The following is a 25076-nucleotide window of genomic DNA, read 5'->3' on the forward strand; positions in this document are numbered from 1 at the left end:
ACATAAATAATATTCTTTGAAAAATATCTTTTCCAAAATAAATCAACTTTGGAGAAAAGAACAGCACTATTTCACACTTTTGTAAATTGCTAAATAGAAGACAGCTAGATTCTCAGATCTGCTTCTAAATTCAATCTGCTGTGGTAACATACTATTTACCCTCTAGAAAACTCTTCTGTACATGCATGAGAGACTGAAAGTAAAAAAGAAAATCAATGTCTTAATATTATTATGAAATAGTTTTAATTTTTTTAAAATATATTTTATTGATTTTTTTTACAGAGAGGAAGAGAGAGGGATAGAGAGTTAGAAACATCAATGATAGAGAAACATCGATCAGCTGCCTCTTGCACAACCCCTACTGGGGATGTGCCCGCAACCAAGGTACATGCCCCTGACTGGAATCGAACCTGGGACCCTTCAGTCCGCAGGCCGACGCTCTATCCACTGAGCCAAACCGGTTTCGGGTGAAATAGTTTTGACCTCACAGACCTCTTCCAAGAGTCTCAGGGACCCCTACAGGGTCCATTAAGAACCTCTGGTCCAAACTTAAAGGCGGCAAAATTACCTATACTAATAAAAGCCTAGGTAGTCCTCGCGCCCTCACGCACATCATCACAAGATGGCCACCACAAGATGGCCGCACGCACAGCAGAGGCGGGGCCCGGCGGCTGCTCCACACAGTAAGGCCTGGGGGTCCCGCGGCTCTGTGCGGCACAGAGGAGGCTGGTCCCAATGTCTCCACCGCCTCGCGTGGAGGAGGCGGGTCATGGCAGGGGAGGGCAGTTGGGGGCGATCGGGCTGGCAGGGGAGGGCAGTTAGGTGTCAATCAGGCTGGCAGAGGAGCAGTTAGGGGTCGATCAGGCTGGCAGAGGAGCGGTTAGGGGCGATCAGGCTGGCAGGCAAAATCAGTTAGGGGCAATCAAGCAGGCAGGCAGGCGAGCGGTTAGGAGCCAGTGGTTCCGGATTGTGAGAGGGATGTTCCAGATTGGAGAGGGTGCAGGCCGGGCTGAGGGACCCCCCACCATGCACGAATTTCATGCACCAGGCCTCTAGTGAGATATAAAAGGTTATACTTGGTCGTATCTGATTTCACATAAGCTGCACACACAATTAGAGCTGCAGACTTTGGATTACCTACTATTTTCCAGGTACTATGTATTTCCACTGGCTTCATAGTCACTTTTTCCAAAAAAATTAGGAATAAAATGGCCCAATTAAGTCCCCAGAAATCAATAGATTGCATGATCCTGACTGAAAGCTAAAATAAAATCAGAATGTCAAGTAACCATTTGTGTCTCCTGGTGACACAGCATATTTTAAATCACACAGACTTAAAATACTTAAAAATATTTAAAAAACCAAAATGATCAATATATATTTTTATGGCCAGGGCTGCATCAGTAATAAAAACAAGACAACTGTTTTACAATTCTTTTATAAGAAAACAAATAGTTAGAAATACAGTGGCTAAGAGTATAGGCTCCAAAAGTCAGTTCTGCCACTTAACTACATGCCCTTGGACAAGTTGTTTAACCTCACTGTCTTAGATTCCTCATCAGTCTAATGGGAATAACAACAGTACCTAACTCATGCAGTTGTTATTAAATGTATTTACTTACAAGAAGATGTCACATAATATGTAAAGTACAGTACTTAGAAAAATATCTTGTATGTAGTAGTGTTCAATAGCATATAACAAATAATATTTTAAAAAATCTTAGGACTGGAACCAAATTTTACTTAGAATAAAAATAGAATATTCCCCACCTGAAAGAAACAAAAAACAGGTATACTCAAAAGGTTTTGAAGAACATTAGTCTTTATGTCTTAAAAGGATTCTGTTTAGAAAACTTAAGAATTGTATTAATTAGAAGTAACACAGCTGCCTCTTGCAAAATTACCTATACTAATAAAAGCCTAGGTAGTCCTCGCGCCCTCACGCACATCATCACAAGATGGCCACCTTGGCAAAAGTATAAGGAGGACATCTGTTTTGTGGTTAAAGAATTAGAAAATACTGTTGCCAATAAGATTTAAGTAACAAATAACATGAATGCTACAAAGCTGAAGGTAAAGAAATGCATCAAAATGATAACTGAGGAGCCCAGCCACAGTGGCTCAGTGGTTGAAGGGTTGACCTATGAACCAGGTCACTGTTGCATTCCCTGTCAGGGCATATGCCCAGGTTGCAGGCTCAATCCCTAGCAGGGAGCGTGCAGGAGGCAGCCAATCAATGATTCTCTCTCATCATTGATGTTTCTCTCTCTCTCTCTCTCTCTCTCTCTCTCTCTCTCTCTCTCTCTTTCTCTCTTACTCTCTGAAATCAATAAAAATATACTTTTTTAAACATGATAATTGAGGAGTAGAAATCATACTGATGAGCACAAAAAACTAAACTAAGATAAAATAAAATAAAACAAAATTATCACCTGGCCCTCCTGACTGCTCAGTTCAGACTTTTATTTTCTATAAACTAGGAACTACTACATTAAGAATGACCAAAGAACTAAAAGCCAACGAAGACTAATAAATGTTGATTTTAATCAAAACAAAAAATAATCTTTTCAGAATAAACACATCAGTTACAGTTAATCTTTAGTCAGATAAAATAAAAATTCACCAAGGGCTATGACAGTAGTAGGCATTTTCGCCATACAATGGTAGAATTCTTCTAAGGAAGATGCATTTTAAGAGGGACTTCTAATAAACTATCTCCTGGAAAAGTCAATTAGCCATGTAATATGAAACTGACAAAGGATTAACTTAAAGACAAAGAGACCAAGGGCATAAAGAGCTATCTATATCTTCCAGTATCAAAAGGAATTAGACTTGCTCTGTGTTGCTCCAAAGAATGGGACTAGGAAGAATGAGAAGTTGTTGCACAGGTAAACGGGTTAAAAATGAGGAAGAATAATGAAACAGACTGCCTCTCAAAATAGCTCACAGAGCTAGGAAGCCATCTGTCACCAATATTTTAAAAGAGACTCCTTAAGAATCACATTGGGCCAGCTCATCTTGAGGGTCTTTTAGAACTCAAGCGGCTACTCCATTTCCAGGGTATCTTCCTAATATAACCCTGCTATTATTTTTGGATACAGAATTTAATGTATTTAAATATCAAAATTCCATATAATGATCACATATTCAGGACCAAGAAATAATACTTTCAGGTTAAATCTCACTAGTCCTATTTTTTAACTTCTCTCTAGAAAAACCCAGGGAAATGGAAACATCTTAATTCTAATGTTCAAACGATCAAATCTTCTTTCCTAAAAAGGCTCTGTAGATTGATGTATTATAGAACTATACACCTGAAACCTATAGATTTATTAACCAATGTCACCCAATAAACTCAATAAAAAATAAAATTTTTAAAAAAAGGCTCTGCTGATTTTGAAACCTCTCTATATTATAATATCCACCTAAAGAAAGTATTTTCCCTGGTGGGAGAAAAAAAAATCAAGAGGACCTCCACATCTGCTCTTATTAATTTAGCATAAATGAGTAAACAAGAGATATTTCAAGAACTGCAAAAACAAGTAAAATGAGGGACTAATTCCATTTACTTATTAAACTCATCTGCTTAAAAGAGTAGAGAGTAAGGGGGAGGGAAATGCTGTAATATGCTTACAGATCAATTTTGTGTTTCAAAGTTCCAAAAGTTTAACAGGCTGGTAATTAGCTATTTGTTAAAACTCTCACATATCAAAGGAAAATTATATACAGTACTGTTAAACAGGTGTAGGAGAGAGTAATGTTGGGAATGAAAGGTTCGCAACACAGCATTTCTAACTTGCTTAAGTTAGTAAAAAGACAGTAAGACTACTGAAATCGTTTTAGTTTGCTTCTAAGGTTTCTAGTAGTTACTATGTCCTTGTGAATCTGAATATATATGCATATGGTTATTTCTCAACCAATACAGTAATGCTATCAACACTGGTTTATAGTTCCTTAGCCAATAGTAGCCAACAGTTACTTTAAATAGCATCCACAATTAAGAGAGGAATAAATTTCATTCCAAGTATCACTTCACAATTTTTAGTTAATGCCTTAGCCGGTTTGGCTCAGTGATTGGAGTGTTGGCCTGAGGTCTGAAGGGTCGCAGGTTCAATTCTGGTTAAGGTCACATACCTCGGTTGCAGGCCGAGTGTGGGAGGCAACCAATCAATGTGTCTCTCTAGCATCAATGTTTCTTTCTCTCTCTCTCCCTCTCTCTCTCTCTCTCCTCCCTCCCTCCCTTCCCTTCTCTCTAAGAAATCAATGGGAAAAATAACCTCAGGTGAGGGTTAACAACAACAACAAAATTTTATTAATAATAGTGAGAGGCAAAAGTTCATATTATCGAAATCCAAGAAAGGGAATAATACATTATATCAATGACCCTAACAAAACAGTGCAGCACTCTGGACATCAAATTCAGATTAAAACTTAATCCCTGGCCACTTATAAAGGTAAAATCTGCAAATGTTAAGATCAGCAATATAATAAGACAAACAGCAACAATAAGGATACTTCAGTGAACGCCTACTCCATGCCTGACGCTAGGCTAGAAGTGTTTTACATTTCACAAGGCTATGCCTATTTTGCAAAAAAAAAAAATGGGGCTCAGAGAGTCACATAATTAGTACTAATGGTATCAAAGTTCCCACCTGTACTGGTTTCATTACAAAACCTAACTTCTTTTGGGCAAACCACATTATTTTACATAGTTAAAATAATTTACACAGAAGAGAATGCAAAGCACTTCATATGTTAACTTATATCAAGGAACCTAAAAACTTGTTTTAAATTACTTTATTCCATTAAGTCTAATTCACTATCATTTGAAAAATACAAATATTTTTGTATTTTTGTCCTGGCTAGTATGGTTCAGTTGGTTGGAGTATCGTCCCGTATACCAAAAGGTTTTGGGTTCAATTTCCAGTCAGGGTGCATACCTAGGTCACAGGTTCAATCCCCGGTCGGGGCATATAGGAAAGGCAACCTATTGATGTTCTCACTTACGTTGATGTTTTTATCTTTTTCTCTCTCTCTCTAAAATCAATAAGCATATCCTCGGGTGAGGATTATATATATGCTATTTTTTATGCATCACTGTTGTACAGTAAAGAATCTTAGTAGTGTTTGTCCCTGGTAACTGGGAGATTCTAAATCCTTGGAATTTCCTGAGTAATGGGAGTGTTTTATTCATGAGCCCCTTGCATCACCCCTGAGTTTATACTAAGAGATATGATGACTCAGGATAGGGGCCGGTCCCCAGAAAGACCAACCAGGTGATGAGAGGACTTGGTTGGAACTAGGAGCCAAGCCAGCCTGTCTTGGGGGAGGAGTGAAGGCTGGAAGTTACGTTCCAAGCACATGATCATTCAAGTCTACCCAATAAAAACTGAATCCAAGTTCCATGGAGCTTCCTGGTGAGTGAACGCATTAATGTCCTGGGATGGTGACATGGGAGTTGGGAAGTAAGTTCTACCTTCAGGACCCTTAAGTGTCTCTTCATTTGGCCGGATGGGTCCTGATTTGTATCCTTTATACTAAAACTGTAATTGTAAGTGTATGCTTTCTTGCATTCAAAGTCACTCTAGTGAATTACTGAACCTGAAGGGACCAAGGCAACCTCCTAACTTGTATCCAGTAGGTCAGAAATGTGGCCGGCATATGGAGGAAGGGCAATCTTTTTGGGGACTATGCCCTTTGACTTGTGAAGTCTTTGCAAACTCTGGTGGTTAGTGTCAGAATTGTATTGTAGTAAACTAGATGGTACTGCAATAATCATTAAGAAAAACAAAACAAAACAAAACACTGCCAATTAAATTATGACCCACCAACAACTCTAAAACATAAGCTGATTTCATAAGTATTAAAATTAAAAAAATAATTTAAATAAAAACAAATTAATGTATAACACATTCTTTTGTTGTTGCTGTTAACCCTCACCCCAGGAATATGTTTTCCATTGACATTTTAGAGAGTGGAAGGGGGCAACGGGATGAGAGAGAGAGAGAGAGAGAGAGAGAGAGAGAGAGACAGAGAGAGAGAGAAACATCAATGTCAGGGAGACACAACCATTCGTTGCTTCCAACACATACCCTGACCAGGGCCAGGGATCGAACCTGCAACTGAGGTATGAGCTCTTGACTAGGAATCAAACCCGAGACCCTCCGATACCCCGGCCGATGCTCTAACCACTGACCAATGCTGGCTAGAACTATAAGACATTCTTTTAAAGTTTTAAAATAGTATAGAAATATGAAGCACAAAACAAAAATAATATTTTTCCTTCTTCAGTGATAATCCATTCAGTGTGTGTGTGTGTGTGTGTGTGTGTGTGTGTGTATATATAATTTTTTTTTTTAAATCCTCACCAAAGGATATTTTCCCATTGATTTTTAGAAAGAGTGGAAGAGAAAGGGAAAGAGAGAGAAATACCAATGTGAGAGAAACACATCCATGTGTTGCCTCCTGCACGCACCCCAACCAGGGCCCGGGCCAGGAGAAGCCTGCAACCAAGGTACATGCCCTTGATCAGAATCGAATCCAGGACCCTTTGGTCCGCAGTCCGATGCTCTATCCACTGAGCCAAACCAGGTAGGGCAGTATATATTCTTGATATAGTAGGCAGTTAGTCATAAGCAGATTAAGAAGGATAGGCCAGGTACTGAAGGTCACCAGGAAGGAAAGCCCCAAATGCCAAGTAACTGGGAAAACAAGTACTGTTGATGGGACCTCTCCCCCAGGTGACCTTTCCTCCTAGCAAATCGCTGGTCATGCAGTTTAAACCTCTGACCTTTCAGATCACTGGTCATTTGGGACTCTCCCTTAACCTTTCCTCCCCAGCATGTTGCTCATCATTTGGTAGAACAAGGGGCCGGAGAATAGTCTCATATGATTCGAATACAAGCCCTTATACCACCTCTCCCTTAAGCCCTCAGGACAATGAGGCTCTGACCTGCAACAAATAATCCTAGGAACAAAGCCTTGGGGCTGTTTGTGGTAGGCAGCTAGTCAGACGTGAGCAGAGTAAGGAAGATGGGCCAGGAACAGAAAGCCCTGGGCGCCTAGCAACTGGGAAAACAAGCCCTAGTCAGTTTGGCTCAGTGGATAGTCAGACTGAAGGGTCCAGGGCACATGCCCGGGTTGGGGGCTCGATCCCCAGTAGCGGGGTGTGCAGAAGAGCCGATCAATGATTATCTTTCATCATTGGTGTTTCTCTCTCTCTCTTTCTCTCTCTCTCCCCCTTTCTCTCTGAAATCAATAAAAATTAAAATTAAAAATAAAAAAAACTGGGAAACCGCCGGAGCCGGTTTGGCTCAGTGGATGGAGCATTGGCCTGCGGACTGGAGGGTCCCAGGTTCGATTCCGGTCGGGGGCATGTGCCTTGGTTGTGGGCGCATCCCCAGTGGGGGGTGTGCATGGGGCAGCTGGTCGATGTTTCTTTCTCATCGATGTTTCTAACTCTCTATCCCTCTCCCTTCCTCTCTGTGAAAAATCAATAAAATATATTAAAAAAAAAAAAAGAAATGACAAAATTTAAAAAAACAAAACAAAAACAAAAACCCTGGGAAACCAAGAACTGGCCCCCCAGGGTGACCTTTCCTTCCCTAGCATATCCCTGGTCATGCAGTTAGGACCCACCCCTGACCTTTCCTCCCCTGGCATGTTGCTAGTCTTGCCGGTTAGCCCCCTTAGAGGGGGCTGGAGAGCAGCCCTTAAGCATTAAGCCCCCAGGACTTATTAGGTTCTGACCCACATCAAATACATGTAGGCCTCAGTTGTGTTTTAGCTCCAGACCCAGAAAAGCAGCAAAATCAGACAAGCAATGCCATGACTGACATCATGACCAATATATATATACTAGAGGCCCGATGCATGAAATTCGTGCATGGGTGCAGTCCCTAGGCCTGGCCCGTGATCGAAGCGCCAACTTCTGGTGTGGAAGGGCAGGTCCCAGCTGACCTCTGGGCCCTGGGCAGCACCTGGGCCCTGGACCCCTGCGCACCCCCCTCTGCCTGAGTCACGGCACCCAAGTCCCCACGCAGAAATGCGGTGAGCACAGTCGGACGCCGAGGGCCGGGGCACAGCGTGGGCCTCTGGGCTGCCCAGCGGTGCCGTATGGAAGCCGGGCGGGCAGCGTGCTCTCTCCCGGCCAGCCTCGCAGATGGGCTCCTGCACGAACCCATGGGGACCCCGACCGGCCCCTGCAGTCCTGGCGGCTGTGGCCCAGCTCACCCAGAAGAGGCCGCGCGGGTGCGGGGCAGGCTCCATGCAAGCCCTGGCATCCCAGGGAAGGTTAGCAGGGGGAGTGACAGCGAGCTTGATGGACACCCTGCATTCTCACCGCACCTCCGTCCCCGTCACCCCTGCCCCTGGGTAGCCAGTGAGAGGTCGCAGCCCCCTGCCCGGGCACATGTCACTGACGCCCACCATGTTCTACGCTGCCCCCTGGTGGTCAGTGCACATCATACTGGATGGTTGAACTCCCAGTCGACTGACTGCCTGAGGGGACAATTTGATAGTAGGCTTTTATTATACAAGGCTAGAGGCCTGGTGTATGAAATTCATGCACGGGGGGCCGGGGGGGTGAGCATCCCTCAGCCCGGCCTGCACCCTCTCGCAGTCTGGGACCCCTCGCTCCTTACCGCCCGCCTGCTTGCTGCTCCTTACCGCTCGGCTCACTGCTCCTTAGTGCTGCTGTGGAGGCGGGAGAGGCTCCTGCCACCGCCACTGCACTCTCCAGCCGTGAGTCCAGCTTCTGGTTGAGCAGTGCTCCCCCTGTGAGAGCGCACTGACCACCAGGGGGCAGCTCCTGCCCCTTGGTGGTCAGTGCACATCACAGCGACCGGTCATTCTGGTTGTTCCACCATAATGGTTGCTTAGGCTTTTATTATATAGACTAGAAGCCCAGTGCATGAAATTCCTGCACGGGGGGGGGGGGGGGGGTATGTCCCTCAGCCCAGCCTGCACCCTCTCCAATCTGGGACCCCTCGTGGCATGTCTCACAATCCAGGACTGCTGGCTCCCTAATGCTCGCCTGCCTGCCTTCCTGATTGCCCCTAACCACTTCTGCCTGCCAGCCTGATCACCCCCTAACCACTCCCCTGCCAGCCTGATTGCCCCTAACTGCCCTCCCCTGCAGGCCTGGTCCCCCCTAACTACCCTCCCCTGCAGGCCTGGGCCCCTCCAACTGCTCTCCTCTGTAGGCCTGGGTCACCCCTAACTGCCCTCCCCTGGAGACTTGATCGCCCCCAACTTCCCTCCCTTGCAGGCCTGGTCCCTCCCAACTGCCCTCCCCTGCTGGCCATCTTGTGGCAGCCATCTTGTGTCCACATGGGGGCAGCCATCTTGTGTGTTGGAATGATGGTCAATTTGCATATTACGCTTTTATTAGATAGGATAGAGGCCTGGTGCATGAGTGGATGCTGGCTGGTTTGCCCTGAAGGGTGTCCCGGATCAGGGTGGGGATTACCTTGGGGCGTGGAGTGGCCTGGGTGAGGGGCCTGTGGTGGTTTGCAGGCCAGGCATGCCCCCCAGCGACCCAAGCGGAGGCCCTGGTATCTGGGATTTATTTATCTTCTATAATTGAAACTTTGTAGCCTTGAATGGAGGCCTGGGCCAGCTAGTGTGGGTGGAAAGCTTGGCTTCCTCCATCCCTAGGGAAACCCAAACCTCCTGCTTGCTCCGTGGCTGCAGCCATCTTGGTGGGTTAATTTGCATACTCACTCCTGATTGGCTGGTGGGCATGGCTTGTGGGTGTAGCGGAGATACGGTCAATTTGCATATTACTCTTTTATATTATATAGATAGTAAACAAAATTTTAGTGACTTGCAAGAGGTCATCCAGCAAGTCACTGACATAAAAGGAAATAGAATTCAGGATCCCAAATTCCTAGGGCAGTGGTCGGCAAACTCATTAGTCAACAGAGCCAAATATCAACAGTACAACGATTGAAATTTCTTTTGAGAGCCAAATTTTTTAAATTTAAACTATATAGGTAGGTACACTGTTATTAACTTAATTAGGGTACTCCTAAGCTGGCCTTTGCTAAAAACTCAAGGGGCCAAAGAGCTGCATGTGGCTCGAGAGCTACGGTTTGCCGACCACTGTCCTAAGGCATTATTTTCTGATACACATATTATTGTTTCTTAGCTTATCTTAAAAGATAGTCTATCAAACACAGGAATCGTAGTCATTTTGATGACTAAGAATTAAAGCAAATATATCATCATGAGCCAAAGGGCACTCCATTTTATCACATATGATCCTGTTACAACTTTCCAGACAGAAGGCAATGATTACACTAAGCTCCACTAGTGAGTCATTTATCACTTAAGCAGTTCAATAAAAAAGACTGACCAACTATTAGCATGTAAAAAGCAATGGACTGCGAGACAAGACACTGTGTTCCCACCAAAGTACTAGCACCAGGCAGCTGCGGGAATGTGCTTACAACCTGCCTCTCTGGGACTCTGTTTCACATCTATAAAACGAAGGGACTGGTCTCAGTGATTACCCCTTGGGAAAATCACTGGCCTTCTGGGCAAGGCAAGTCTTTGTTGTGTAAGGCAGTCCCACACATTGAGGACACGAAGGCTTTCTGGCCCTTGTCCCCCGAATGCTGGTAACTCTCCCCAGTAGTTGTGACAATCAAAAAAACCCTACCCTTTGGATGTGAGGGCGATCTGGCTGCGACATCTGTCACCCCATTGATCGCCAGGGTTGATTCGGCTGATCTGGCTGGCTAGGCGGGTGTCCCCCTCCTCCCTCACCGATCCATGTGAGTCCCTCCCGAAGCTGCGCGCTCGGTGGAAGAGGACGACCTTCCCCCCAGAGGAGAGGACCGGTCTTCAGTCAAGGGTGTACGAGTAGCTGTGCTCTCCTGCTAGAACCTCCAAACAAGCTCTCAAGGTCCAAAAAAACCCTACCCCCATACATATTTCAAAATTTTAGAAAGGGTAGAGGGTGGAAGGGCTATTAGGTTGGGGTAGACTTCCTTTCCCTAGAAAATGATGTCTCTCAGGGCTCTCCAAGTGCTAAAATTCTATAAATTAGTAACCTTCAATTTTACTTAAGTGACAAGTCCATGACTGGAAAAGAGTACCAAAAGAAGGAAGTCATGGTTGATTTGGAAAATACATGATGCCATTTTAGTCCCAGTAATCTCATTTCTAGGACCAAGCCCAGGAAAATCAACAATGTAAAGATTTATGGGCAAAGGTTTAGTTATCACAATACTAGTTCTAAGAGTTGAATAACTTGAAACAACTCAAATAGGTAACATTTATTGAGCACATATTTGATGCCAGACATCATTCCAAGTACTTTACTTCCTTGCTCCTCTAAGTGTAGCACATCACTTAAAAGTCTAATACAAAATTCCAGGCCCCACCCCAGACCTACTGCATCAGAATCTGTATTTTAGCAAGCTCCCAGGTGAGTTTAAGAAACACTAGTTGATAAGTATTAATTCATTTAATCTTCATAACATGTACAATTTATCCTCAAGACAACTCTATAATGTAAATATTATCATTCTTCCTTTTACAGATTAGTAAACTAAGGCACAGAGCATTATGAAACTTGCATAGTAACTGTCAGAGCCAGGATCTAAACCCACACACTCTCATTCCAAAATCCAAGCTCTAAAGCATTATTGCATGTTATTTCTCAATTTTAAAACAGTGTCTCCATAAAATGGAATACTCTGTATCAATTAAAACTGCTTGGCCAGAAATCACATTTGGTCAGAGCACTGTTCCAAAAGGCCAAGGTTGTGGGTTCTACCCCCAGTCCAGGCACATACAAGAACCAACCAATGAAAGCATACATAAGTAGAACAAAAAAAAATCAGTGTTTCTCTGTCTCTCTCTCCCTTCCTCTCTAAAATCAATAAATTTAAAACATTTTTAAATAACAAAAAAGTGGTATCTAAGGAATTTTTAATGACACAAAAAAATTAATTGAAGTAGGCAGTAAATAAAATTGAATATATGGTATGACCCTAAATATGTAATTTAAAAAAATTTTTTAGCCCTGACCGGTTTGGCTCACTGGATAGAGCGTCGGTCTGCGGACTGAAGGGTCCCAGGTTCGATTCCGGTCAAAGGCATGTACCTTGGTTGCGGGCACATCCCCAGTGGGGAGTGTGCAGGAGGCAGCTGATCGATGTTTCTCTCTCATCGATGTTTCTAACTCTCTATCCCTCTCTCTCTTCCTCTCTGTAAAAAAATCAATAAAATATATTTAAAAAAATAAAAAATAACAAAATAAAATAAATTTTTTAATTGATTTCAAAGAGGAAGGGGAAGAGAGAAACATCAATGATGAGAGAGAATCATTGATTGGCTGCCTCCTGCACACCCCCACTGGGGATCAAGCCTACAACCCAGAATCAAACCGTGACCTCCTGGTTTATAAATCAATGCCAACCACTGAACTACACTGGCCCAAATATGTCATTTTTAAAAGTTATACACACCCTCACTTTGAAAAAAATATGGGGGGGAAATGTTACCATGGGTAGGCAATATATGGGATCTGGTGTCAGAATGCCAGAGTTCAAATTCCAGCTCTACCACTTATATATAGCTCAGTGATCTTAGGTGAGATGTGTAACCTTTTTAAACCTCATTTTCCTCATCTATAAAATGTGAATTATATTTACCTCATGAGATTGTTGTGAAGATTAAATGACATTATCTACAATCATTAATCATTAAAAATTATTTCTCTTTATATTTTTTATTTTTTCTAAAATTTCTACAATGAATACATATTATACTTCAGTAAGCAGCAAAAAAAAAAGTCCATTATTGCCGAGGCCGGTTTGGCTCAGTGGATAGAGCGTCGGCCTGCGGACTCAAGGGTCCCGGGTTCGATTCCGGTCAAGGGCATGTACCTTGGTTGCGGGCACATCCCCAGTAGGGGGTGTGCAAGAGGCAGCTGATCGATGTTTCTCTCTCATCGATGTTTCTAACTCTCTGTCCCTCTCTCTTCCTCTCTGTAGAAAATCAATAAAATATATTTAAAAAAAAAAAAAAAAAAAGTCCATTATGAAGAAAGTACCTTTTCCTCTAATTAAATAACATAAGACTGAACTCAAGCAATTAACCATTGAATAAGGCAGTTAAAAATGATCTTTAAATAAGTATGATTAAATAGTGAAACTGAGTAAGGGACACTGTGCCAGTCTCTCCCCGGGAGGGCCTTTACTCAGAACAAAGTCCACCATCTATCTTGAATGATTTAGGCCATTCCAACTGCCTGTAGTACCTCCCTGACCTTGAACAGGTTGCCAGACCTCTCACAAAGCCTCAATTTTCCTCATTTGAAAGGAATGATATATTACCTCCCTTGGAGTTGTGAGGATTTAACGAGAAAATGTGTAAAGTAAACACACTGATAGCAAAAGAAAGCACTTAATGATAGCTAAAATCTATCATCATCATCATCATCATCATCATCATCATTATTCTTTGGCTGAATGAGACATCTTGAGCTCCTACTCCAGCAATGAAAATACATTCATTTTTTCAAACCACAGTTCAATAGTGTTTTCATTATTTTCCAATCAATTATATCTTCAAAGAGCTACTTCATTATAAAATTATCAAGGACACAAGGCAAGTTTGTCTCCACTGTAAGTAGTTTAGATTCACAAAAGTAAATTACATCATATTTGGATTCTTTTTTTTCTACTTCTCTTTTATTTCCTTTATTGATTAAGGTGTTACATATGTGTCCTTATCCCTCATTGCCCCCCCCCATGCCCTCACCCCCCTGAAGACTGTATCCATTGGTTATGCTAATATGCATGCATACAAGTCCTTTGGTTGATCTCTTCCCTTACCCCCACCCTCCCCTGCCTTCCCTCTGAGGTTTATAATGAACAACATAAACTGATGAACAAAAACGGACCCAGAGACAGAGAAGCATCGATCAGACCGTCACATTTGGATTCTTAATTAACTAGTAAGCCAATTCAGGTGGGGTTTCCTCTACATTGTTACTATCTTTGTATGCATATACACTAGTATACACATGAGTAAGTCTTATGTTTAAATATATCAACTCCATCAACCACTACCAACAATATGTAGGTCAAGGCTTTCCACCTGATAAAATTAGATCAGAATCAGTATTAAGATTTAGAAAAGCCTAAGGATCACCCTGTCTGATCCTTTCATTTTACGAATGGATTTAGGAAATGGAGTTAACTGGTGAACAAGGAAAACATTCAAATGCTAATCTTTTTCAGGAATTAGTCCAAATCCTAAAAGGAACACATACTAAACCTCAGTTTTAGACTTTTAAAAATGACATCCATTTTTAGCTCAGTTAAAGGTGTTACTATTACTACCACATTTAATGTGTAAGTGGAAGCTTCCTTTCTCACTTTCAAGCTGAATCCACAGTTTTTAATTATTTCAAGGTATTTATTTATTACAGAGAAGGGGGAGGAGAAAATCATGGGTCAGGCTGCCAGGCCAGTAAGCCAGGTCAAGTGGAACAGGGAAACTGAGACAGACAGCTGAACAAACTGGCAGAGCAATTTACAGCAGATACAGATGGTCACCTCCCTAGAAATAACATCTAGGACTCAGCTGTATTTCAGCTCCAGATCCAGAGAAGCAGCAAAACCAGATGGATGACACTAGGACAAGCTGCAATGATAATGATCCCCTGCCCTGACACTGACCCATCAGTGGAGACCACCACCCTGCAGGAGCACACCTAGAAACTGATGAATGTTCTACTGAAACCCCCCTCCCGAGACCTCCCCTAAGATCCCCACCTGCACGAGAGACAAAGCCTCAAGACAGAGGACCCCGTGCGCTCTCTCCCTCTGGGGAGCAGCACCTGACATCCCCTTCCCCCTCTTCTTCCCTCTCTTCTTCCCCCACAGGCACGCACCTCCTAACCTCTGGGAGAGCCCACAGACGTGCAACCTGGGGAGCGATGGGCAGTGGCAGCTCCTTGCAGGCTAGTCCCCTGAACCTGTCCCCAAGGCCCCCTTTTCTCCGACTTCCCAGAGAGCCGAGGCAGCCCAGCCTAGGCTCTCCTGTTGCTTCTGCTACGCGAAGCCCTTTCTTGTTTTACTGTCCCCAGCTTTAATAAATGTTCCCTCATAGTCACCTGGACTTGTGTTGTGAAATTTTTCCTGCATGACGTCAAGAATCCACACACTACCGGCTGGTCCTGGGCAGACCCACCAACGGCCAGTTCCCCTTCCCGTTAACAAGATACAAAGAGCTATTTGACATCTAATTCAAAGAATAGTAATTTGTTAAAAAAAAAAAAAGAATCAAAGAGTGCACATGCACAGTATAATACTTCCTCTCTGAAATCAATAAAAATGTATTTTTTTAAAAAAACATAAATGGCCTATAAACCTATGAAAATATGCTCAACTTCACTCATTAAAATAAATAAAAATTAAAGCAACAAAATAACAAAATTCCCATCAAATTTGCAAGAATTTAAGTCATTAGGGTTGAAAACAGATTTGTCCTTGGAATGTTGCCTTAATGATTCTCTAATTTAAAAACTGCTGACAATCATTTCTAGTCACAGCAAGTATGCGTTCATACATGAGTATGTGTCTACATTTATATAAAAAATTTAAAAATAAGAGGGAAATAGATATATTTTTACATTATTCATCAACGTATAACTTCTATAAAGAGGAATTTGACTATACATATCAAAATTATAAGTGCACATATCCTTTGATCCAGCAATTCAACTTACAGCTGACTTCCACATAGGAAAAATAGCATAGGTACAAGGATACTCACTGCAGCTCTGCTTGTAGAAGTAAAAAAATAGTAACAATCTGAATGTCCATTCATAGGAGATTGGCTATAAGTATGGTAAACTCATAAAATGGTAGACTCATAAAATTATGGTAGACCATGCAGCCATTAAATAAATGAAAACTATATAAATATTAATATGGGAAGCTCTAAATAATAAATCAACATGTTATGTAAAGCACCATTAGTTTTAAAATTTATATGTAAACAGCAACATACTCATGCATGAGCATATATACTATTCACTCTATTTCCTTTTATGTATTTCACTTTCGTTCTACTTACATGTATTTTTTTTAAAAAAATTTTTTTTGCATTTTTGTTTATTGATTAGAGAGAGAAACCGATTTTGTTTCACTTATTTATGCATCCAGTGGTTGGTTGTTGTAGGTCCCTGACCAGGCATCAAACCCGCAGCCTTGGCTCATTGGGATGACACTCTCACCAACTGAGCTACCGGGCCAGGGCTAAAAAAACTCTTAAAATGTTTATTTTAAATTTAGATATCTGACTTATTGTGTACTCCAAATGAGGTAACTTCAAATTTTCCTTCACTGACAGTTTTTAAATTCAAGAATCGTAACATCAACATTCCAAGGAAAAGCCTTTTTTCACGCCTAGTGACAGCATCGTCAACATCAGTTCCAGCACAATCAAAACCCTACCGCGCACTTCCAAGCAGAAACACGGCTTGCTCACTGCAGCAGCATTAGAGTGGTAAGACTCAGACCTTACCTGACCAGGTCGCCATGAAGCTGTAAATAAAGGCTTTCCCTTCCCTCTCCAGCACATATTTCTGATGCTGGAGTCTCTACTGTGCAAAGGACAAGATGTAAGTCAGAGGAGGAGGAGGCGGAGGAGGAGGCAGCGGAGGTGGCGGTTGTAGTGGCAGTGCTCGTGTCTGCTCCATAAAGGTAAACACAGCCTCTCTTCACATCTTCTCTCAGCCAGTCTCTTTCTCGAGAACCAAACCTACTTCTCCTATTCAAACAATTTCTGCTCCCATTGCGTTTCATATTTCTCTAAAAAAAAAAAAATCATGAGAAAAAACATCAGCTAAAACGAGTTCGACATGTTCAGTCCTCACCCCACTTTCCAATCTACAGTCACCAATACTCTGCTCAATCGAGTAGTATCTCCTCTCACCTCACACAGCCTTCAGCATATGCCATGCTCATTCTTAACCTGGCAAACTTAGTTTTCGTTTTTTAAGATTTTTTAAAGCTATTTTTATTTTTTTATTTGATTTTTAGACAGAGGAAGGGAGAAAGGGAGGGAGAGAGAGAGAAGCACCAGCTGCCTTCCGCATTCGCCCAGACCAGAGATTGAACCCACAACCTGGGTATGTGTCCTGACTGGGAATCGAACCTGCCACCATTTGGTGTATGGGATGACACTCCAACCAAGGAGCCACACTGGCCAGGGCCAAGCTTAGCTTTCTTTACTGTTATAGCAGTTCATGTCTGTCCATCAAATTTTCTAACCCTTTTTTTTATGTTTTCAGAAAAATGTCAAGAATAGTAAAACATCTGTGTACCTACCACCCAACTTTCACAAATTTTAATATTTTGTCTTATTTAGTTCCGGTCATTATGCTAAAGAATCTGTAATAATAAAAGCATAATATGCTAATTAGACTGAACATCTTTCCAGACGAAGCAGGGGCTGCAGCCGCGGGATCGAGGCAGCCGTAGGCTGCGGCTGCAAGGGAGGGATGCAAGCAGCCACCACAGCTACAAGGGAGGAATCCAGGTAGCCACCACGGCTGGGAAGGCCTACTCTTGCATGAATTTCGTGCGTCAGGCCTCTAGTGTGTATATAGACATATATCCTATAAAATCAAATCCTAATATGCAAATTGACCAAAGGGCGGAATGACCAGTTGCCGTGATGCGCACTGACCACCAGGGGGCAAGATGCTCAATGCAGGAGCTGTCCCCTGGTGGTCAGTACGCTCCCACAGGAGAAGCACCGCTCAGCCAGAAGCCGGGCTTACGGCTGACAAGTGCAGCAGCAGTGGCAGGAGCCTCTCCTGCCTCCGCGGCAGTGGCAGTGCTAAGGAGCAGTGAGCCGGTGGGCAGTAAGGAGCGAGGGGTCCCAGACTGCGAGAGGGCGCAGGCTGGGCTGAGGGGACCCTCCCTGCAGTGCACAAATTTCGTGCACCAGGCCTTGTGTGTGTGTGTGTGTGTGTGTGTGTGTGTGTGTGTGTGTGTATCTACACTAATAAAAGAGTAAGATGCAAATTGACTGTACCTTCACTATGACCACCAGCCAATCAGAAGTGAGTATGCAAATTAATCCACCAGAGATGGTGGGTTAATTTGCATATGCAGGTGCCCAGCGGTGAGGTGGGACGCTTGTGTCGTCGCCATGGCAACAATGCAGGCGTTCCGCACTGCCCCAGCCTGGAGCGAAAAGGCGGCTCCGGCCAGAGCAAAGGCGGTGCCAGCAGCCAGGGTAAGGAAGACTCATTCTTCTCATTCTTGCACAAATCTTCGTGCATCGGGCCTCTAGTATGTATGTGTATATATATGTATATATATGTACACATATATATATATATGTATGTATATGTATATGTGTGTGTGTGTGTATACATATATACACACAATATATATTCTTACATATACAGCTTAAGCCACCTGGTACCCTATCCCAATCCCATGCCCCTCTATCTCTCCCAGAAACACTCTACTACTGTATTTGGTATTTATCATTGCGTTCATTTTCTTTTTAATATATGTTTATTGATTTCAGAGAGGAAGGAAGAGGGAGAGAGAGAGAGAAACATCCATGATGAGAGAATCATGGTGGATCGGCTGCCTCCTGCAAGTCCCCCCCTGGGGATCGAGGCCACATCCTGGGCATGTGCCCTTGACCGGAATCGAACCTGGGAGCTTTCAGTTAGCAGGCCAACGCTCTATCCACTGAGCCAAACCGGCTCGGGGTCATTGGGTTCATTTTCACAGATGTTTGCCATATATGTATATCCTATAAACTACATATACTTCATTTTACATAATTTAAAACTTTAAATCCTAGCTTATGTTTTGCCCTGCAATATTTTTATTAGGTTCAATGTTGGTTTACATATATCCATGCTAATACACCCAGCTCATTCATTTGAATAATATATCATTCTTTAATACACTGCAATTTATCCATTTTCTTGCTGATGGCATTTAGTTTGTTTCTAATTTTTCCCTGTTGGAAACAATGCTGCAATAAACATTTTTGCAAACTGCAAGTTTCTCTAGGGTCCTAACCCTCTGTGTTATATCCCAAATAATCAAGTACAGAATCAACAAAATACCTCACAAATATTCTTTCCTTTCTCACGTTACAAAAAAACCTACTGTTGCGTTAATTCAGGCATGTGAAATTCATACACATTGTGGAGCCACTGTTACCTCAAGGCAAAAACAATTGCTACAGCTATGTAACAGGATTGTAAAGATCAACATTTACCTGCTCTATTTTTATGAGCCCTTTCTGTTCCCTTTCAAAGAAATGTCCACTAACTACACTGACATACCTCTCCGGTGTCATGCCTTTCACTGTTTCAGGAATATCCAACAACCTGTAACTCCCCAAACACACCAACTAATCCACAATTCTATGACTTGTCTGAAATGTTTGCTTCATCTTGTCCACCTGACTAGCCATTCATTAAAATTCTATGACAATGTCACCCTCTCTACACTCTTTTGAAACTTTCCATGTCTCCCATCTCCATTTTTCTCCTCCCAGGCAGAATTAATTTCCTAGTAGAAGGAATTAATGACTACTCTCTACTCAGCAGAACTTCACCTTGAGCATACTTCCATTTCTATGCAGATTACAATGGGTTTTAAGTATTTATTTGATATTTCTTCTTTTCTTCTACACTGATAATCTATTATTAGTGCCTTCACACCTGAGTGGCTCAGAAATGCATGCAAAACTCAGCTGACCTCACAGAAATGTATTCCCAGTTTGCACATTAGCCCAATCAGCTCTGGCAAGAAGTTAAACAAACATGGAAGGAAACATCTCCATTTTTATAGAGAAACTTATAATATTTTCTTTGTATCAGCCAAAAAGTAAATAAAATACTTTTACTACTATTCCTCACTGGAAAACAGCAATACCTATAAATAAAGCAAAATTATTATTATTTTTTTATTTTAGAGAGAGGAAGGGAGAGGAGAGAGAGGTGAGAGAAACATCAATCGGTTGCCTCCCGCCTCCCGTAAGCACACAACTGGGGATGGAACCCGCAACCTAGGTATGTGCACTGACTGGGAATCGAATGCACCACCTTTCAGCGTACAGGATGACGCTCCAACCAACTGAGCCACACTGGCCAGGACAAAATAAATATTATTTTTGTAATTACTGAGATTAATATTTTAGGATAACTGTAGCATCTAAAATTCAATTTCTAAAGACAGTGGATAAAGAGGAACGAAAAGTTAGAAGGTATTCCCATGTGGGAAGAAGATAAAACAAGAGTGAGAATGGCTTCATTGTTTACGTTTAGGAAAACACAGGTAAATTGGTTATTTTGCAGATCTTAGGGATTTGAGTATAGCTATTCAAAACCATGAAGATGATTACTGGTTCTAACTTTAGATAAGTAGGATAAACCCCTGCAACAAGTGGGAACTAGGTCTCTCTTCTCATCAAGAGCATTTTCTTAAAGCTGAATATCTCAGAATTAATATCTTAAGTATTTATTTTATAGACACAGGGGCCATGATATTTGTACCACTAAATAATGCTAACCATTGAATAATTCACAGGTTAATTTGAAATATCTTTATTTTTTAATCTTTGGAAAAGATCAACTGGTCCATCTGAAAACAGTATTCTATATGGTACATTCATACAAAGAAGTTCTGCACTCAGTGGAGAGAATTTTGCTCACTGCTATTAAGAGAGGGCAAGTAGACACTATTCCACACAAGCACCAAAAAGCTTCTTTTTTAAAAAAATGTTTTTAAGCCCAATAATAGCCCACCAACCTTCTGTCTAAAGAAAGTCAAGAAAGACCCCAGGAAGTATTCTATTAGTTCACCCATGATTTTTCTTCTGTGAGGATTTTTAATATGTATATATATTTCCTTTAAGACTATAAATTCCTTAAGGAACTTTACATTTTTTATTTATTTTTTTAATATATTTTTATTGATTTTTTACAGAGAGGAAGGGAGAGGGATAGAAAACCAGAAACATCGATGAGAGAGAAACATTGACCAGCCGCCTCCTGCACACCCTCTACCGGGGATGTGCTCGCAACCAAGGTACACGCCCTTGACTGGAATCGAACCTGGGACCTTTCAGTCTGAAGGCCGACACTCTATCCACTGAGCCAAACCGGTTTCGGCGGAACTTTACATTTTTTAAGAGGATTTTTTAAAAACTGATTTCAGAGAGGAAGGGAGAGAGAGAAATATCAATGATGAGAAAGAATAACTGATCGGCTGCCACCTGCACACCCGCTACTAGGGATCGAGCCTGCAACCTGGGCATGTGCCCTTAACTGGAATCGAACCTGGGACCCTTCAGTCCACAGGTGGACGCTCTATCCACTGAGCCAAACCAGCTAGGACTTTAAGAGGATATTTTAAATTAATTCCTTAACATCATTCTTTTTTTATTATTATTTTTTATTTCAGAGAGGAATAGAGAGGGAGAGATAGAAACATCAATGATAGGAAAACATCATCGACAGCTGCCTCCTGCACATCCCCCACCAGGGATTGAGCACAAAACCAGGGCATGTGCCCTGACTGGGAATTGAACTGGTGACCTCTTGGTTCCTAGGTTGATGCTCAACCATTGAGCTACACCGGCCCAGCAGGAACTTTACATTATTGAAATATACGTATTATTGGTCAAAGAATGTACCTCCTGGCTATATGATATATTCCACAGAATGAACTTCAGTAGATATTAATGGATATTTAAAAGACCTAGATACTAAGAAAGCACAGGCCTTCTAGCAACAATCTAGATCGGGCGGGGGGGGGGGGGGGGGGGGGGCATCCAGCCCACGGGCCATATAAGGCCCAAGAAATAATTTGGTCTGGCCCTGCCAAGGCATTAAGGGTGAATTAATTAAATGTTTAATATAGCAGGCTAATTTTTTAAGTCGACATTTTTAAAAAATATATATTTTATTGATTTTTTACAGAGAGGAAGGGAGAGGAATAGAGAGTTAGAAACATCGATGAGAAAGAAACATTGATCAGCTGCCTCCTGCACACCCCCTATTGGGGATGTGCCTGCAACCAAGGTACATGCCCTTGACCAGAATCGAACCTGGTACCCTTCAGTCCGAAGGCCGACGCTCTATGCACTGAGACAAACCAGTTAGGGCTAAGTTGACAATTCTGTATGAACTATGAATGATGTTCTAAACATCCAAATGACCTTTCGCAGAAAAAAAGCTTCCCCACCCACGGCCTAAAGAGCATCAGGTAACTTCTGGAAAGGCCAGTACCGTCCTCAGAGATGCTTTCAGCTTTTACAATCACTACTCCACTGGAATTGCTAGACTGAGAACATTTTATTTCCTCCCAACCTTACTCTTACATAAGAACTGTTGATCAACTTATCTATAAGAGAACACAACCACTAGTATAATCACCTTTTGCATCAAACTAATGTATAAAAAGCATATTTAAGATTTAAAGATATTTCTAGAAAGCAAAGTCTTTAGAGTAAGCCATGAATTAAGTACTCACTTCAGTATTTAATTCAAAACACTATTATTCAAAACAATAATCTCATCACATTCACTGGCTAGATTAGTTATAACTTCATATCTTCTACAGAGTAAAAAAAAAAAAAAAAAAAATCCCCAAACTGGAGGAAACATCTAGAAAAATGTATGCTTCAAAGGTACTCCCAATAACCTTAAGAGTATTAAAAATATTACACTAGGTCGTGGGTTCAATCCCCAGTCAGGGCACATACAAGATTCTACCAATGAATGCATAAATAAGTGAAACAACAAATTGATGTTTCTCTCTCTCTCTCTAAAAAAATCAAAATAATAATAATAACATCACACTACTATATTCCAACTACAACTATAAAGGGGTACATCTTTAGCACCTTTTGAATCAAATTTTCCAAAACTCGATACAAATGGACCTAGAGCTAATCTGGCTAAACTACACTAGCTTAGTTATATTAGACTTTTTATGAAGACCTGGATTTTCTGAAAATTATGTCCATAATTTGGTATTAAGTATAAAATCGTTACAAAAAAGAATGTCTTTTCCAAAGGGTCTTCAGAGAATAATATGTTGGAGAGTATCACTTTCCTCCCAATTCAGAAAGTCTTCTATTTACATATTCTTTTCCAGTTTCACTTGGCACAAACTTCAACCACTCAGCTATTTAAGGGAACTTCTGTATGTAGAACGCATAGCTCCTATGTTCCATAGTCGATCCCATTTATTTGCAAGGATTATATAAAGCATTAACCATATGCAATAAAGCCGAGAGATTCAAGCGTCTTCGACAGTCAGCCTGCCACACCACCAGCTGAGCACTGTAATCAAGATCAATTTCTGGAATCTTTCTAATGGTCCCCAGAGTAGAACTCCAGGGAACCCGTGGTGGGTTGAACCACTTCCGGGCAGTGTAGGAAGGCAGGACCCTGCAATAAAGATGGTCATTTCTCAATTCCTTCCCTCTCATAACTCTCTCCCCACAAAAAAAAAAAAGGAAAAAAATTATTTAAAAAAGCTAAAGTTGTTTACCTTCTAGACCAGAGGGGATTACCTATCTCTCAGGCCTGCCATTTCCTGATAAGTCCAGCTGGTTGATTTTTTTTTTTTTTTTTGGTTCATTCACAGTTTACATTTTTGTGACCTTATGGTTTTAAATAAATATCCAAAAGCATTTGGGTAATTATATTTGCAGCTTATGGTTAAGTAAGTTACAGCAAATATGTACAAGGTTTAAGCACAAGTGGAGATAAACTATGAAAAGTTATTTCTTTAAATCACTGGATTAAGACTGGAAGGTAGTAGCAAAAGCACTTCAGTATTTTAGTGGCTTCATGGATTCACCAGGTGCTTCAAGTCTATGATTTTTTTTTCAGTGTTCCCATCTCTGTGACGTCCTGCTAACAATCTTAATGACAGGTATATTGTGCTCACCCTCATTCCCAATGAACGACTATTAACGCATTTTTTAACATCATGGATTTTCATTGTTTTTGCAAAGTATTTTTGATTTTGAAACATATCTAATCTTCTAATTTTTTTTTTTTTATCTCTCTCTTCCTTCTCCCTGGAAAGTTTTAAATCCTGCTGACTCCTCTTCTAAAGCTCCAGAAGGAATTCCCTTCCATCTCCAGGAAACACCTAGTGTACATATGTGACCTCCAGAAAAAATTCTTTCCAAGTGTTCCGAGGGCCAGTAGAAAACTCCATCCAGTTGAGAGTCTCCCACAACCACTCCTTTTCACCATCTTCACTGCTCCCGCCCCATCCCGCATTCCCTGTGCATCTGAACTTCTTGTCATCGCCGTCCAGGCTCCACTCCCCCCTCCGCCCCCCGCAATTGCCTGCATCTGCCTTCACGTCCTCCTACTCCCCCCAATTCCTGCCAGAATTCCCGCAAGCTGCCTGTTGCGTAACGGCTCCCCCGTTAGCGTCCCCCCGATCGTCAGGCCCGCTCGGCGAGCAGGAATGCCCCTTTTTGTCCAGCCCCTCCTCCCTCCTGCAACACGCCCAGCGGTTCCCGGAGACGGGGCTCCTCCGGGGGTTCTCTCCCCGGGCGGGCGGGGCGGGACGAGCTGCCGGGCGGGCGCCTCGCGTCGGAGCGGGCAGCGGGTCCGAACTTCGGTGGGAAAGCCCGAGGGCAGAGCCGGCCCGCTCCCCGCCCTGCCCCCGCCGCGCACCCCGCAGCGCCGGGCCAATCACCGCCGCCATCCTCGCGCTGGGGTGATGTCTTCAGGTGTCCGGGCGCAGCCCTGCGTACTTCCAGCCGGGCTCTCGGGCCGGCAGCGCCCGGCCCCCCGGTGCGGCGCCCGGCCGCGGAGGCAGTGGCGGGCCCCCGGGTCCCGGAGGAGCCGGCTGGCGGCGGCGGCCGGGAGGACGCTGGACCCAAGGCGTGGGCCTGCGAGGAGGGTGGCTCGCGGCCAGGGATGGGCAGCGGAGGGGCCGCAGGCGGCCGAGGCCTCGGCGGGGCCAGGCGCGAAGGCCCGGGCGGGAGCCGCGGCCCCCCGAGCGGGGCTGCGGGGCGGCCGAGCAGCC

The 25076-nt window shown here is 42.7% G+C and overlaps 1 protein-coding gene across 1 annotated transcript in view; it reads right to left on the reverse strand.

The window, feature by feature from the left end:
* PHLPP2 (PH domain and leucine rich repeat protein phosphatase 2) overlaps positions 1–25076 on the reverse strand; it is a 72730-nt gene that overhangs the window by 47388 nt on the left and 266 nt on the right. The window contains exon 2 of the mRNA XM_054710326.1: positions 16552–16838. Coding sequence (XP_054566301.1) covers positions 16552–16838 — 287 coding nt within the window. The remainder of the gene's footprint in view (positions 1–16551; positions 16839–25076) is intronic.

Source organism: Eptesicus fuscus, chromosome 21 (assembly GCF_027574615.1).
Source record: "Eptesicus fuscus isolate TK198812 chromosome 21, DD_ASM_mEF_20220401, whole genome shotgun sequence".
Taxonomy (NCBI): Eukaryota; Metazoa; Chordata; class Mammalia; order Chiroptera; family Vespertilionidae; genus Eptesicus; species Eptesicus fuscus.